The sequence below is a fragment of the Arvicola amphibius genome, chromosome 4 (genome assembly GCF_903992535.2).
Source record: "Arvicola amphibius chromosome 4, mArvAmp1.2, whole genome shotgun sequence".
NCBI classification, from domain to species: Eukaryota; Metazoa; Chordata; class Mammalia; order Rodentia; family Cricetidae; genus Arvicola; species Arvicola amphibius.
In genome coordinates, this window is record NC_052050.1 from 45222924 (window position 1) to 45239378 (window position 16455).

General features: G+C 44.1%; 1 protein-coding gene across 1 annotated transcript in view; it reads left to right on the forward strand.

Annotated features, from left to right (window-relative positions):
- Positions 1-16455, forward strand: part of Vps53 (VPS53 subunit of GARP complex) — a 136047-nt gene that overhangs the window by 70809 nt on the left and 48783 nt on the right. Inside the window, exon 12 of the mRNA XM_038327391.2 lies at positions 10943-11044. Coding sequence (XP_038183319.1) covers positions 10943-11044 — 102 coding nt within the window. The remainder of the gene's footprint in view (positions 1-10942; positions 11045-16455) is intronic.

The following is a 16455-nucleotide window of genomic DNA, read 5'->3' on the forward strand; positions in this document are numbered from 1 at the left end:
GTGCTGAGCAGGTCAATAAGCAGAGACCCTGGGAAGCCAGCCTGAGCTCTGCTCCTGCTTGTGAGGATGGTGCCCTTTCTGGTTTGGTTTTATTGTAGCCAACAGGGTAGCAATATCACAGTGGCACTTGACTGATCGCCAGCCACCTCTGTCTGGAGGGGTAGACTGGGATGCTTGTTCTCAGGATCTACCGCACTTCCTCACCTTGATTCCTTTAGCTGGGGCTGGCTCCTGGCCTGAAACCTTGTCATCCTGGAGTTGCTGTGTTCCTTAGATAGGAGCCCTTTTCCCCAGGCCTTGCCTTTCTTGTCACGTGACCTTAAAATTTTTCTGGCAGAACTGGTTTGTCAGTCTCCCTTCTAATCATTCAGACCTTTCTTCTCTCTCCTGTCAGGCTCCCAAGGGAGTTTTAGATCACAAATCGTTAACCAGGAAGATGTGTGCGTGCGCATAGGGGGACACACACACATAGGGTCACACAAACACACGGAGGGACACACACACATAGGGACACACACATACACATATAGGGACACACACACATAGGGACATACACACACATAGGGACACACACACACATAGGGACACACACAGAGGGACGCACACACACTGGGACACACACACACTGGGACACACACACATAGGGACACACACATAGGGACACACACAGGGACACACACACACACATAGGGACACACACACACAGAGGGACACACACACACACATATAGGGACACACACGATCCTGCAGGACATCACAAGCTCTATTTACTTTTCTTCTCGATGGTCAGCTGCCCCTACACACTTCTTCAAGTCAGTCAGCTTCTAACAGAGTTCACCGTCTTCTTCTGGACCCTTGTCTCTTGCATTTACCAAGCCTCAACAGCCGATCTGCACTTGACAGTGGGGGTCCTGTAGTCAGCAATGATTTCCTTTTTAGCAAGACTTTTAGAACACCAACAGACTGTCATGGCCTCTTCAGCTCGGTTCCCAGGTTTCTAGGCCAGGTTCTCAGACCCCTAGCTTTGGGGTGCTGGGAAGGTCCTTACTTTAGATGATATTCATGCTGGGCCTGACTCCTGCCATCACCTCACTCTGGACCAATAGGGGCCATCCATTCTGTTTGTGCTCTGTCATCCTAGATGGGAGGGGCTCTGGTGAGCCAGTCATGACTCCTGACAATACTGTATCAATGACACTGGAAAGAGGCCATAGCTCCCAGGCTGAGTGACCTGACCTGCTGTCCCCTGGTCCTGTCCCTCCTCCTTTGCTGCTTGCCTCCAGGGAAGACCTTTTGAAAAAAATCTTTTTTTGACTACCATTATGTTTTAGGATCTCAGAATAAACTACAAAATGGATCCAGGTATATCTTGACACTTTATAATACACATCAGATTTTATAGAATTCTAGCAGACTCCTTGGAAAACAAATCAGGGAGACTGCCTGCTCTTGGTTTGTTGTGCCACCTCTAACTCTCTCTCTTCCTCTCTCTGTCTCCCTCCCCCCCACAACTCACACACACATACACACACCATCTTGGCTTCTCTGTATCACTTTAAGCCCTTGGTGACTTTGACAGTAAAGGGGGCATGATACGCTTTTGACTGGAAGAACCATGAGGATGGGCTTGCTTTGTCTGTCTGTACTAGTGCTCCCAAATTCAATCCACATCCTTCCTTCAGCTCTTTCTGCAAGACGTGAGCAGCCAGTGTGTTCGCCTCTTACCTCAACTTCTGACCCTGCAGGAGGGATTTAAGAAAGTCTAAGGCTCACTTGCCTTGAAATTAAAAGCAAATGTCTGTATGTGGTTTAACTGTATCCATATGCATTTTTAGTGACCTGATGATTAGATTGAAGGTGAGCAAATTCTATCCAGCCTTTTGCTGAAAGCAGAGTAGATTGGGGTTAACTGCCTCTCTGATTTTGAGTTTTCTTTTTCTTTTTCTTTGTCTTTTTTAAAAATATGAATCCTCCCTACATCCTGTTGCTGGAGTCCATTTCTTCTTGGCCTTTCAAACAGAATTGTCATTTAGTTTAGGGGTCATTTTAACGTAAAGTGTATTTTCTCAGCTTAAAAAAATAACATTTTAAAAACAGAAAGTTGGGGAAACAATGTTCTATTCCATCTTGCTTTGGGTTTTGGATACAGGGTTGCATAGCCTAGCCAGACCTAGAACATGAGGTCCTTCTGCTCTCACCTCCCGGGCTTGGGGATATAGATGTGCACCACTACACCCGCTTGCACTTGTCAGCCTTGATGCTCACACACAGACCATGCCACCCCACACCTCAGCCTTCTGGCAACTTAATGCCTACCTTAGGAAGACTGTCAGAAGTGGAGGGGAGCTCAGGGCTTCCAAGGGATCTGTCTTGAGCAAGGAATAGTTTTGTCATGTCCAAGGAATTCCTGTCGGTGTTTGAAAATATTTATGAGTGATTTCTTTTTAAAACTTTTCTGAAAGTTCCATAGGTATGTGTGTGCATGTATGTGCCTGGTACCCAAGGAGGTCAGAAGAGACTGTCAGATTCCCCGGGAACTGGAGTTAAGGATGACTGTAAACACCACATGAAGCTGGATTGAACCTTGATTCTCTGTACGATCAAAAAGAGCTCTTAGCCACTGAGTCATTGTCACTCTGGCCCCTATAAATGATTCATTGATTCTAAAAGAACATGCTCTTCCATTTGAATAGCATCCTCAAGGGGAGTTAGGTTATGCCTAACTTTTTTTTTAATTAATTATTTTTAAAATTTTTATTATTGATCTTATTGAGCTATACATTTTTCTCTGCTCCCTTCCCTTTCTCTCCCCTCCCCTTAAACCCTCTCCTGTGGTCCCCATGTTCCCAATTTATTCAGCGGATCTTGTCTTTTTTTTTTTTTTTTTTTTTGGTTTTTCGAGACAGGGTTTCCCTGTAGTTTCTAGAGCCTGTCCTGGAACTAGCTCTTGTAGACCAGGCTGGCCTCGAACTCAGAGATCCGCCTGCCTCTGCCTCCCGAGTGCTGGGATTAAAGGCGTGCGCCACCACCGCCCGGCTAAGATCTTGTCTTTTTTTTTTTTTACTTCCCTTGTACATTATATCCATGTATGTCTCTCTTAGTGTCCTCATTGTTGTCTAGGTTCTCTGGGAGTGTGAATTATAGGCTTGTTTTTCTTTGCTTTATGTCTAAAGGCCACTTATGAGTGAGTACATATATTTTGTCGTTCTGGGTCTGGGTTACCTCACTCAATATGTTTTCTAGATCCATCTATCCGTTTGCCCACAAATTTCAAGATGTCATTATTTTTTTTCTGCTGTGTAATACTTCATTGTGTGAATGTACTACATTTTCCTTATCCATTCTTTGGTCAAGGGGCATTTAGGTTGTTTCCAGGTTCTGGCTATGACAAACAATGCTCTTAAGAACATCGTTGAGCACATGTCCTTGTGGTACAATTAAGCATCCTTTGGGTATATACCCAAAAGTGGTATTGCTCAATCTTGACGTAGGTTGTTTCCTAATTTCTGAGAAATTGCCATACTGATATTCAAAGTGGCTGTACCAGTTTTTACTCTCACCAGCAATGGAAGAGTATTCCCTTTACCCCACATCCTTTCCAGCATAAGTTGTCATCAGTGTTTTTGATCTTGGCCATTCTTACAAGTGTAAGATGGAATTTCAGAGTTGCTTTGATTTGCATTTCTCTGATGGCTAAGCATACTGAGCATTTCTTTAAGTGTCTTTCAGCCATTTTAGATTCCTCTGTTGAGAGTTCTCTACTTAGGTCTGTACCCCATTTTTTTTTATTGGATTATTTGTTCTTTTGGTGTCCAATTTCTTGAGTTCTTTGTATATTTTGGAGATCAGCCCTCTGTCCGATGTGCGGTTGGTGAAGATCTTTTCTCATTCTGTAGGCTGCTGTTTTGTCTTGTTGACCATGTCCTTTGCTTTACAAAAGCTTCTCAGTTTCAGGAGGTCCCATTTATTAATTGTTTCTTTCAGTGTCTATACTACTGGGGTTATATTTAGGAAGCGGTCTCCTGTGCCAATGCGTTCAAGTGGATTTCCAACCTTCTGAACTTTGAGGTTCAGCATGATTGGTTTTTTTTTATTATTTTTTTATTTTTTTTTCTCATTTTTTTATTAAAACTTTCCATCTTCTCCCCTCCTCCTCCCCTTCCCTCCCCTCCCTTTTACCCATACCCCCACTCCTCCCCTCTCCAAGACTGGTTTTATGTTGAGGTCTTTGATCCATTTGGACTTGAGTTTTGTACATGGTGATAGATAGGATCTCTTTTCATTCTTCTTCATGTTGATATCCAGTTACGGCAGCACCATTTGTTGAATATGCTTTCTTTCTTCCATTTTATATTTTTTGCTTCTTTGTCAAAAATCAGGTGTTCGTAAGTATGCATATTGATATCTGGGGTCTTCGATTTGGTTCCATTGGTCCTCCTGTCTGTTTTTATGCCAATACCAGGCTGTTTTCAGTATGGTAGCTCTGTAGTAGAGTTTGAAGTCAGGGACTGTGATGTCTCCAGAAGATTCTTTATTGTACAGGGTTGTTTTGGTTATCCTGGGTTTTTTGCTTTTCCATATGAAGTTGAGTACCATTCTCTCAAGGTCTGTGAAGAATTTTTCTGGGATTTTGATGGGCATTGCATTGAATCTGTAGATTGCTTTTGGTAAGATTGCCATTTTTACTATGTTAATTCTACGTACCCAAGAACATGGGTCTTTCCATTTTCTGGTGTCTTCTTCAATTTCTTTCTTCAAAGATTTAAAATTCTTGTCATACAGGTCTTCCACTTGTTTGGTTAGAGTTACTCTGAAATATTTTATGCTACTTGTGGCTATTGTGAAGGGTAATGTTTCTCTGATTTCTTTCTTAGCCCATTTATCATCTTTGTAAAGGAGGGCTGCTGATTTTTTTTAAGTTAATCTTGTATCCTGCTACATTCCTGAAGGTATTTATGAGTGTAGAAGTTCCTTGGTAGAATTTTTTTGATCACTTATATAAACTATCATATCATCAGCAGTGAGAGTTTGACTTCTTTTCTGATTTGTATCCCCTTGATCTCCATTTGATGTCCTATTGCTCTAGCTAGGACCTCAAGAACCATATTGAATAGATATGGAGAGGGTGGGCAACCTTGTCTTGTTCCTGATTTCAGTGGGATGCCTTTGAGTTTTTTTTTTTTTTTTCATTTAGTTTGATGTTGGCTATTGGCTTACTGTATATTGCCTTTATTATGTATAGGTATGTTCCTTGTATCCCTGCTCTCTCCAAGACTTTTATCATGAAGGGGTGTTGTATTTTGCCAAAGGCTTTTTCAATATCTAATGAGATGATCATGTATTTGTTTGTTTGTTTGTTTTTCAGTTTGTTTATATGGTGGATTACATTGATTTTTTTGTATGTTGAATCATCCCTGCATCTCTGGGATGAAGCCAACTTGATCATGGTGGATGATGTTTCTTATGTGTTCTGGCTTGGGCCTGCTCCCTCGGTGGTCACTCCCTTGGCATTTTCTCCCTGTACCTGCTCCTGTGGAGGTCACTGGCTCAGGTCCCAACCTTAGTTTTCTTAACCAAGAATGAAGCCACAGCCTCTTATTTCCTCCTTGTTCTCTGGGCAAGCAAGCCAAGTGTTCACAGCAACCTTCCTCTCTGGTCCAGCTCTCATCTTTGGTTCTCTCAACCTCAGTCTAAAAGGGCTATCCTGCCTCCAGGAGTCTCAGAATGAGACTGTGTGTCTGTGCCTATTTCTAAGGAGAAAATAATACTTCATCAATATAGAAAATTTGGAAGTGATAGGTAAGAATGAAGAAGCACAAAAGAAGAGCTCCATTTTCCCATCAAAAGTGAGGACTGAGTGTTGCTTTTATGCATTTTGTATTTTGTAACTGAAGGTTTCTCCTCGTCCCATCCGGTCCCACTGGATCAGTTTCTCTCCTGCCAGCGGGCCCCACAGCCACTTAGGAAATAATCATTCAGAGGCTTAATATCAATTATAATTGCTAGGCTAATGGCTCAGGCTTGTTGCTAACTAGCTTTTAAATCTTAAATTAACCCATTTTCTATTAATCTGTGTATTGCCATGTGACTGTGGTATTACCTCACATCTTGCTTTTCTGGTGGCTGCTGGTGTCTCCCTGAACTCTGCCTTCTTTCTGTTTAGCTTTCCCACCTAGCTCTATTCTGCCCTGCCATACACCAAAGCAGCTTCTTTATTAACCAATGGTAATAAAACATATTCACAGCATTCAGAGGGTCATCCCACATCAGTAATTGACTGCAGGTCATGCCTGAAGAGAGTCTGACATTCTAGTCACTGGAGAGAAGACCGGTGCCAATGCCTGGGCTGTCCCAAATTACATTGTATGATAAATTCTGCTCCGGGTGTGTTCTTATAACAAAATATAAAGCCCTCACCTTTTCAAGTGTGCAATTTAGTGCATTCACAAGGTTACTCCATCATTCCCACTGTTAAGTTCCAAGACTTTTCATCACCCTGGCTCAGAGGTTAAGAGCACTGTCTGTTCTCTCAGGGGTCCTGAGTTCAGTTCCCAGTAACCACATGGTGGCTCACAACCATCTGTAGTGAGATCTGGTGCATTTTTCTGTTATGTAGGCAGAACACTGTATACATAATAAGAAAGGAAGGAAGGAAGGAGGGAACAGAAGAAAAAATAAGAAAAAAGAAAGTACAGAAGGGAGAAAGAAAGAGAAAAAGGGAGGAAAAGAAAGAAAAAAGAAAGAGGAAGGAAGAAAGAGAAAGAGAAAAGAGGGGAAGGAGGAGAAAGAGAAAGGAAGAAAAAAGAAAAGAAAACTCTTATACCAATCACTTCCAGTTACCTCCTTCCCTCAGCTCTGGGAGAAAATGCTAATCTCCTTTTTGTCTTTATGGATCTGTTTATTCTGGACATTTCTCATTCCATAAACACACAGTGAGGGGCCTTTTATGTCTGCTCTCCTTCACTTATGGTGGTATTTTAAAGGCTCACCTGTGCTGTACCATGCATCAGTACTTTGATCTTTTTATACCTGAGTAATATGAGTATGGGTTATAAATATTACTTATCTCTTCATCTGCTGGACATTTGGTTTTATTCCATTTTTAGTTACTGTGAATAAATAATGCATAAATATTGCTGGATTGCAGATCACTTATAAATTTGAATTTTATGTTACATGAATTATACTGTAATTTAAATAGTTTTTATCTCAGATAAATAGCCTCTTCACCTCCCCACCACCCAACCCCCCAAGTAATACCTGCTTGGTATTTTGTTTGTTGTTGTTGTTGTTGTTGTTCAATACAGGGACTTATGTAACCCAGACTCGGCCTCAAACTTTCTGTAATACTTTGGTTTATCTTCAGTGCATATATAAAATCTTTCACCTTTTTCAAACTCACTAAGTAGCAGAAGCTGACCTTGAACACTGTCTTCTGCTTGTCTCCCAAGTGCTGGGATTAATTACATGTGTGCGCCTTTACTAACCTCAGCTATTACCTACATGTTGAACGTTAGTAGAGAATATTTTTAAACTAAGTTCTTTGTCTTCTTACCTGGAGCTTTCCAGTATTTTTTTCCTTATGAACACACACACACAGTATACATATTTTCTGTACAGAAAACAAAAACCTGTGTGTGGAAAACATTTGTGAAGACGTGTTGGACAAGAAAATCCTCAAGTGTGTTCTGTGCAGAGGCTCAGAAAAAGATGAGAAGTTGGATCAGACAGGTGCTTACGGTTTATCAGGAGAAAGAAACCTGTAATTCCATCAATGTGAGGTACGAGCACGTGGCAGCGAGAGTGGAGGAGGATAGAAAACACCAGGTGTGAGCAGCCCTGCCTGCAGTCTTGATTATCAGCTAAGGCCCACAGGCTGCCTCTTAAAGTACCAATCAGGAACTGACCTGGTGCAAAGTGTTTATGGAATGAGAACTGCGGAGAATGTGGGGCTTTCATCTCATAGCAGAAGGCTTTCTTCTTCAGGGAAGGGGGAAATGGCCTTAAGTTTCAGTGTTCTTTCTTTGATAATGTAACGTGTCCAGCCAGGGCCTCCAGAGGGGATTTGTGTGTGCAGGCCCAGATGCGGAAACACACCTGGCTGAAGCCAGACTCTTCTCACAGTTAGTGAGACAGCTCGGTGCGCGTGTGGCCCTTCTGTTTTGAAGGTGCTGGGAATCCCATGTGAGCCAATCAGAGGCAATTAAGTTGCTATATGAAGAACTTTAGCTTCCCATGTGGACTTGAGATACACTGTCATCATCGCCAAAAGAATGGATTCTTTTAAAATTGGAAATCCTTTCCCTTCTTGGCAAATACTTCATTCATCTAGCCCTGCAGAGTTTATAGGATATGTCACTCCAGTTATTTAAAATCCAATCCAGACTAGCAGTTCTCTCTGGTCCGCAGCAGCTGCAGAGCAGCAAGGAGAAGTACGACCCGGATGGCTGACAGCAGGGCTGTCACCCAGAAGCTATCCTGCGCCAGCGGTTGCTGTTGGCAAAGACTTGTTTTCACCATAGCAGATGAATAGGAGAAGCAGCATGGCCCTCGGCACCCACTCTTGGGCTTAGTACAACAGCATTTTTCAGCCGGGTAATGAGTGCGCAGTGCTAGGGCTGGGAAGAAGGAAGCATTTTGCTGTGCCTTTCACACTTGTAAACTGACAGCCCACTTCTTCCGTTTCTTGGAGAGATCCCCAGAGAGTCAGTAGGGCAGGCTGCCTGTGTGGTGTTGGAAAGGAACCGGTTTCAGAAGACTCAGTCTTGTGCCCCTGCTTCTTTCTTTCCAGCCAAGTACACGCTATGCACACCTGTGATCCCAGTGCTGAGAAGGCAGAGGCAGGAAGATGGCAAGTTTAAGGCTAGCCTGGCCACCTCTTAAGAGGTTGAGGCACAAGGATGAGAGGGTGGATCTGGGAGGAATGGGAGTGAGTGTAATGGCATACATTATATGAAATTCCCAGATAATTAATAAGAATATTATGTTTGGGAAAAAAATATTTTTTGTATTAGTTCCAGATACTTGAGAGGCTAGGGAAGATCATTTGAGTGCAAGAGTTCACAGCTAGTCTGAGAAACTTAGTGAAACCCAGTTTAAAAAAAAATCCAAATTAAAATAGGCAGAGTTTTTCTGTGTTCTGGCAGCCATTCCCAAATAACCACTTAGAGGCTTAATATTAATTATGAATGCTAATACAGTCATCCTCAGGCTTTCTTCATGTACAGAAGCCATTGTCTGACTACAAAACAGCACCTGAGTATTTTGGATAAGAATTTAGTAGTTCAAATGGGAGTAAACAGAATTATCTTAAAGTTGATAGCAGATACCTCAGGGGTTTGGGTTTTTTGTTGTAGTTTACTTTTGGTTTTTGTTGTAATCCTTTGAATGATGTGGGCACTTGGCAGCCATTCACACAATCATCCAACTGTGGCCATTCTCCTGGTTTTAGCAATTACATCAGCTTGCGCTACTGGTAGATGCTAAAATATCACAAATACATTTGGAAACTTCCTTTCCACTTAGCCTCTTGTCTCCTTTTGTCCTGCTTGCCGTTTGACTTCCTTTCTGCTGAAACTCTCAACATCCAAACATAAAAGATTCCTTTGGTTCAGAAATCCTAAAATGTTCCCAAGACTTGTGTGGGCTCTGTACCTGCGATGGAGTTAGCATTGTTGGTGAGCCCATACTGTGCTTCTGCTTGGCTTTTGCACATTGATTACATTTGATCCTTGAAGCAGTCTTGTGACTGTAGCCTCACTCAGAGATGCAGTTCCTGTGGCTCAGAGTCGCTAGATGGTTTGACCATCACGGCAGAGTTGGAGCTAAAACCTACATCTCCTGCCCCCAGCTTTCCCAGAGCCTGTGGCTCCCTCATTGATGTATTTTGAAGCAGTTATCTCATTCCAGAGATGAGGAATAGTTGTTCTCAAGAAACTTTCTGTTGTGATCATTATAATGGGACTTGACTTGGGAATAGATTTCTGGCTTTAATCTAGAACATGTGAGGTTAGCTCTGTAGTTCTTGAATTCAAACCCATCTGGCATTTGGATTCATCCATATTTATTGAGCACCTATTACATGAAAGGCACCAAAGACACATGGAGACCAGAACCTACATGATTCTAGCCACCACAGTCTCTCCCCCTCTCCTTCTTTCTCCCCGTCTCCCTCTCCCACTCTCTTCCTCTCGTGAGTCTGCAGGTGTGTGTGTACTTACATGTGGAGGCCAGAGAAGGATGTTGGAATTCTATCTAAGCTGTATTCCTTTGAGAAAGGGTTACTATCATCCAGACTAGCCAACAAGCTCCTGTGATCCACCTGTCTATACTTTATAACATTAGGGTTACAGCACAGGCAACTTATGCCCAACTTCATATGTACCCATAAAGCTTATACACGTTGCTCAAACTTGGCAGATGGGGAAGGCTTCCCAGGAGAGATCTCTCAAGTGAAGACTGAATGGTGAGTGAGAGCTCCAGCCAGCTAAGAACTGGAGGAGGGTACCTGGTCTACGTAGTGAGTTCTAGGACAGCCAGGGCTACATAGACAGACCTGTCTTTAAAAGAAAGAATTGGAGTAGAGTGGGCAGTGCAGGTTCTAGAAAATGCAAGAGGAAATTGGGCAGTGGTGGCGCACACTTTTAACCCTAGCACTCGGGAGGCAGAGGCAGGCGATCTCTGTGAGTTCAAGGCCAGCCTGGTCTACAGAGCTAGTTCCAGGACAGCTAGGGCTACACAGAGAAACTCTGTCTCAGAAAAAAAAAAACAATAAAAAAGTACAAGAGGAATATGAAGACATGCAGATGAGAATGTGGCCCCTATGCCTCTATTCTTGTTATGAGGGTAGATCCAATGATCCAGCTGTTAGGAAGAGTTGGATAAAGTAGGTCGTTGGCAAGGCTCATGCTCAGAAAATAACCTCTTTTTTGTTTCTTAATAGAAAAAGCTGGAGTCCCCACCACCATCTACCAATCCTTTCCTGGAAGAGGAGACAACACCAGAGATGGAGGAGCTGGCACTGGAGAAAGGAGAATTAGAGCAAGTGAGTCTGCTTGTGTCATACTGTGTAACCAACTCAGCCTGCTTGTGTCGTAGTGTGTAACCAACTCAGATTGCTTGTGTTGTAGTGTGTAACCGATTCAGTCTACTTGTGTCATAGTGTGTAACGACTCATGCACCTTTCTGAAAGCGAGCTGACTCACTTCACATGGGGTCCTTTGCTAGGGATCACACTTAGAGATCGCAGTGGTGGTGGGCTTTACAGAAGACCTGGCATGAGGGCCTGGCCAGATAACAAAGAGCAGTTTGCCTGCCCCTGATTGGTTGCAGAAGAACCTTCCCTCAGCATTGAGCACCACACCCCCTCAGCCCAGGTGGCAGAGCTGCCCAGTACAGTTCTTCCTTGTTCAGCATCTGGGTCTGTCAGGAAGCTTTCCTTCCTCCCATCCAACACCGTGATGATGTGAGGCATTGTGGAACGGTTAGCAGTGTCATGGGCTGGGAGAGGCCTTCACAAAGCAAGCCAACATGGAAACCACTGGAGAGGCCTTGGAAACATCAGGGTAACCAGCAGCATCTTTGGAGAGTTCTTTTCAGAGCACACCACTACTTTAATTTCCTTCAGCACTTTCTGTCTAGCTCGAAACTTCCTCTCCCTTCTTCCTGCAGAATGGTGTTTTTGTTTCATTGCTATTTTATGTCAAGACGGGTTGAGCAGTAAGTCAGCCATTTCCTTTCTGGATTAGTGCTCCTTTTTAGTTTTCTTCATGTGGCTGCTGGAGGATTACTTGGTGTCATTGTTTCTCTCCAGACACCAGCCAGAGGGGGGCTGGGACACCAGCCTGAGGAAGCCCCCAGCCACGCGCTGTGCTGCCGCTAGAGCTGTGTTGCTGGTGTGGCGAGGCTGTGTGAATTCTGACGGGAGTCAGACAGCAGAATCCTAAGGGCCACAAAAAAGTGTCTGTTCCCTTGATTAAGTAATTGTAATAACACAGACACCTCACATTTAAGGCACTTTATATTTTCAAAATCTTTACACGCTGTCTTTCATTTCGCTTTCACAGTGGCTCCCTCTGGTTTTACAGGTGATCAAAGTACAGCTCTGAGAAGCTGAACAGCTTGCTCCGGGCTGTGAGTTTGGAAGTTGGAGGGGCCAGGAATAGCAGATACAAGCTGGAATTCCTTACCTAGCCACACCGACCCCCAACATGCACACACTTCGTGTCTTATTAAAAAGTGGAGCCCATAGAAATTAAGTTTATAGGCAAAGGTAAATGGGCAGAACTGAAGGGTTGCTGTGGATCTGTCCCAGGAACGTGAGGCTGTAACTGACTTACAGCTACTGAATCACTGAGCAGCACAGAAAGGGGAATCTTCTCACCCCAGAGCAGTTCTCAGTGTGGGAGCAAGGACTTGGGCTGGAGGGACCTCATTCTACCTGTAAATTCCCTCTCACTGGGCCGTCTGCCCAGCCGAATCATGCCTTGTAGTTATGCCTTGTATGGGCCCCTCTAGTCTCCCCATGCCTTCATCATGATCAGAAGCATGCAGTTGGAGTACTCAGGTGCTCTGTGGTGGCTGGTCACCTCAGAGTGTCACTGCACTGAATTAGCAGAGTCCCTTCATACCTTTGCATAGTTTTGCTAGGTAAAATATGATCTTGTTTTTGTCTTGGAGCTTTTCTTCTTCGTGAAAGCTTGAAGTGATTATGGTAAGACCAAGACCTGCTGGATCTAAGGACAGTGGACCTGATCTGGACAGGCAGTTATAACAGAGCTCTGTGGTGAGGAAAATGCTGGACCTGTGCCTGCTACTCAGAGCAGTCTCAGATAGCTTTAGGTTCTCAGTTTCCTGCTGTCTGCATCATGACGCTGTATTCTTTGATGGCCCATCAGACATGGGGAGTTAGGAGAGAAAAGGTCCACAGTCCCTTTAGCCAGAGCAGCAACATTCTGAGTCACTTTGTACATGGACTTTCCAGATCAAGATTGTTTTAAACCTGAAGTTTTACGTTGTAGTAAAAAGGAAGCAGGCGGGCTGTGTCCCGCCACCCAGCTCCCACATAGCTAGCTTAGCCCCAGAAATAACAACACACAAACTATTCATTTAAACACTGTCTGGCCTATTAGTTTCAGCCTCTTATTAACTAATTCTCACATCTTGCTTTAACCCATATTTAGTAATCTGTGTAGCACCACGAGGGGTGGCTTACCGGGAGAGATCTTAACCTGCATCCATCTCAGAGAGGAGAGGCATGGCGACTGTCTGAGCCATCTGCCTCGCTTCCTTCTTCCCAGCATTCTGTTCTGTCTACTCCACCCACCTAAGGGCTGGCCTATCAAATGGGCCAAGGCAGTTTCTTTATTAACCAATGAAATCAACACAAACAGAAGACTCTCCCACATCATTACGTGTGTTAAAAAAAGAAAAACTAATAAAAAAATCCCTGATTTAGATGACGTCCCCATACATCAAGGCTGTTCTTTAATAGCAGTAACACTCACACAGTGACTAATGCCCCAAGAAGTCACTCTCACTGCTGACTGACTAGATGGAGTCTGAGATCTCCCTCGCCGCAGCCAGCTGTCTTCTGGGGTCTTGTGTACCAGAAGAACAGGATCTCTTGGAGTGCAGAGAAGAGACTCCACAGCATTAGTAGGGAGCGAGCCCAAGTAGGTAAGGAACCCCTACCTGTTGCCCTGGGTTACTCTAACCATCTCTTGCTACAGCCAGTAGGCAGTTGACCTCCAAGGTCAAGGTCATCCCTTGCTCCCTCCTGCTGCAGTTTGTGCCTAGCCGCTGGGAAGGGAGTATGAACTTGAAAAGCAGTGTTCACATCTTGAGGAAGACGTGAGTGCTTAGTTGCCAAGATATTCCCAGCGATTAAAAAAACAAGGGACTGAGGGCACAGGAGGAGAGAGAAGAAATCAGGAATTTCTGGTTTTAAAATGTACCCTTCTGGTGATCCGAGCAGTTAGATTTAATCTGTTTACATTGGATAGTAATAAAAGGAAATGGGGCCAGCTGCAGACCTCCTTACTGTGACAACAGTAACCTTTTATTATTCCATCAAACTCGGGAGGAAATAGCTTAAACATCTGCAACATTTGGACAGAATTCACACACTCAGCAGTCCAGCCTGAATGCTACTGCTAAATGACTTAGTGTGTTCTTTAAGCTACAGAGCAGCTCTTTGGGGAGCTGCCTGGTGCAAAGGGAGACACCAGTGTGAGCTGAATTCTAGCACCTACTCACTACACATGAGCACATCCATAGAGAAGCTGTGGGCATGGGCATCCCTGTGAACAAGAAGTGAAAGAAAGAAACCCGGGCAGTCCCTCCTGTTATCTCCATCTTGCTTCTGCTCCTGATAAAAATGCATCAACAGGAACTAGGAACTGTGGTGGCAAGACCAATGACAGACAAGACAGAGGTAGATCAGTCACCTAAGGTGGAGTTGGGACACTTGCCTATCTAGTAATGCAACTTTCTGTGCATTCTGTGGGGCCTTGCCATGCATACCACCTATGAAGATCAGGCTCGATGACTTGTAAGCCTAACACTAAAGAAGTTAAGGCAGGAGAATTATGGTTCAAGGCCAGTCTGAGATACAGAGTTCAAGACTAGGCTGGTATACGTGGCAAGGCCCTGTCTCAAACCAGGCAAAATGAGCCAATAAGATGGCTCACTGAGTAAGGGTGCTTCTGTGTAAGCATGGAAAATTGAGTTCAACCCCCAGAACCCGTGTAAAGATGTGTTGTGGGGGGGGGGGGTCCATCAGAAAAGATTGCTCAGATAAGGGTTTAAGCCAATATAAAGTCTTTACTAGTCATCTGATAACTGCATTGGGTGTTAGGGGTTCTAGTATATAGCCCTGAGTCTTTCTCAGGGTGAGCTTCTAAGCACAAACAAACAAACAAACAAAATCCACATCCTTGCTTGACATACTTCAGTTTACAAGAACAGTTATCCAGAAGCAGTGTAACACCCGATTCTGTGTTACCCCCTCGGTACAGTTCGCGCGCCACTGTACCGTACTCGAGGCAAGGGCCTGGAGATTGAAAAAACACACAAAGAGACCTGGGTCATTCGAAAGGAGATCAGCCGAATGCCGTTCATTTAATTTTGGGGAAATCCTTATATACCTCGCTGCTGCGCAAGGATTTCCACCCAGACAGGTGGGAAATTACCATACCTAGGTGCTGCACAAGGATTTCCGCCCAGGCAGGTGGGAAATTATCATACCAACAATGGAGTCAACAATGCCCTACCAGGTGGGGCAGAGGGAGCACAGGAACAAACAGGATGCTTAGTTAGTTGACCAGAAACTGTCCTCAAGATGAGCCCCAGGAACAAGGGTAGACCCGGGCCCTACAAAGCAGAACTACAGAAGCCAAATAGCAAGGATAGAACATTTAGAGACTTTCCCAGAACTATGGGCTTTGATGGGTTAGGTGTTTGTTTTTGTTTGGCTGGTGGTGGTGTCGGTGTGCTGAGTTATGGCCTGAATGGAACTTCCATCATGGTGGCAGTTGTGCTAAGGTCTAGAGTTCTGAGAGTATGTTATAGATGGAACGAGAAAACTGACTCCACAGAGTTGTCCTCTGACTTCCATAAACTTGCCACACGTGTGTATGTGTGCGTGAGCACATGTGTACACACACACACTAATAAATAATGATAATTATAAGCAAAACAAAGCACAAGATGAACAGTACATGTTAGGTATCCTGGTCAGTAAAGCATTCGCCTTTGTAAGTGTGAGGCCCTGAGTTTGGCTCTCCAGAATCCATGTCAAAAGCTGGGAGTAATGGGACGTGCCTATAGTCCCAGTCATGTGAGACAAGACTGAAACAGACCCCTGGTACCCACTGGCCGCCCAGCCCAGCCTACTTGACAAAGCCCAGTCCAAAAGGTGGAAGGCACCAGAGAATGACTCCCTAGGCTAAACTCCTCTCCACACCTCTCCCCACCCTGTGTAGCACATCTACATGAGCACATACCTCCCCAACACACACAGAGAAAGGGATGATACTCAGGATTATATTTAAATCACCGAACAGGTACCTGGTGACAATAGTCATGACTTCCCAATCTACAGTCAGGTTATCTAGTCCTACAAAGGCAGATTGAATCACATTTTTCTGTATTAATAAATCACCTTATCAAAAAGAATATATTAAGAAAACAGATAGAATGGGGTCTGGAGAGCTGGAGAGATGACTCAGAGGTTAAGAGCACTGACTGTTTTTCTAAAGGTCCTGAGTTCAATTCCCAGCAACCACATGGTGGCTCACACACCATCTGTAATGAGATCTGATGCCCTCTTCTGGACTGCAGGCATACATGCAGGCAGAACACTGTATACACAATAAATAATAAAGAAAACATAAAAAAAAAAAAAGAATGGGGTCTGGAGAGATGGCCCAGCAGGTAAAATTCTTGTTGTACAAG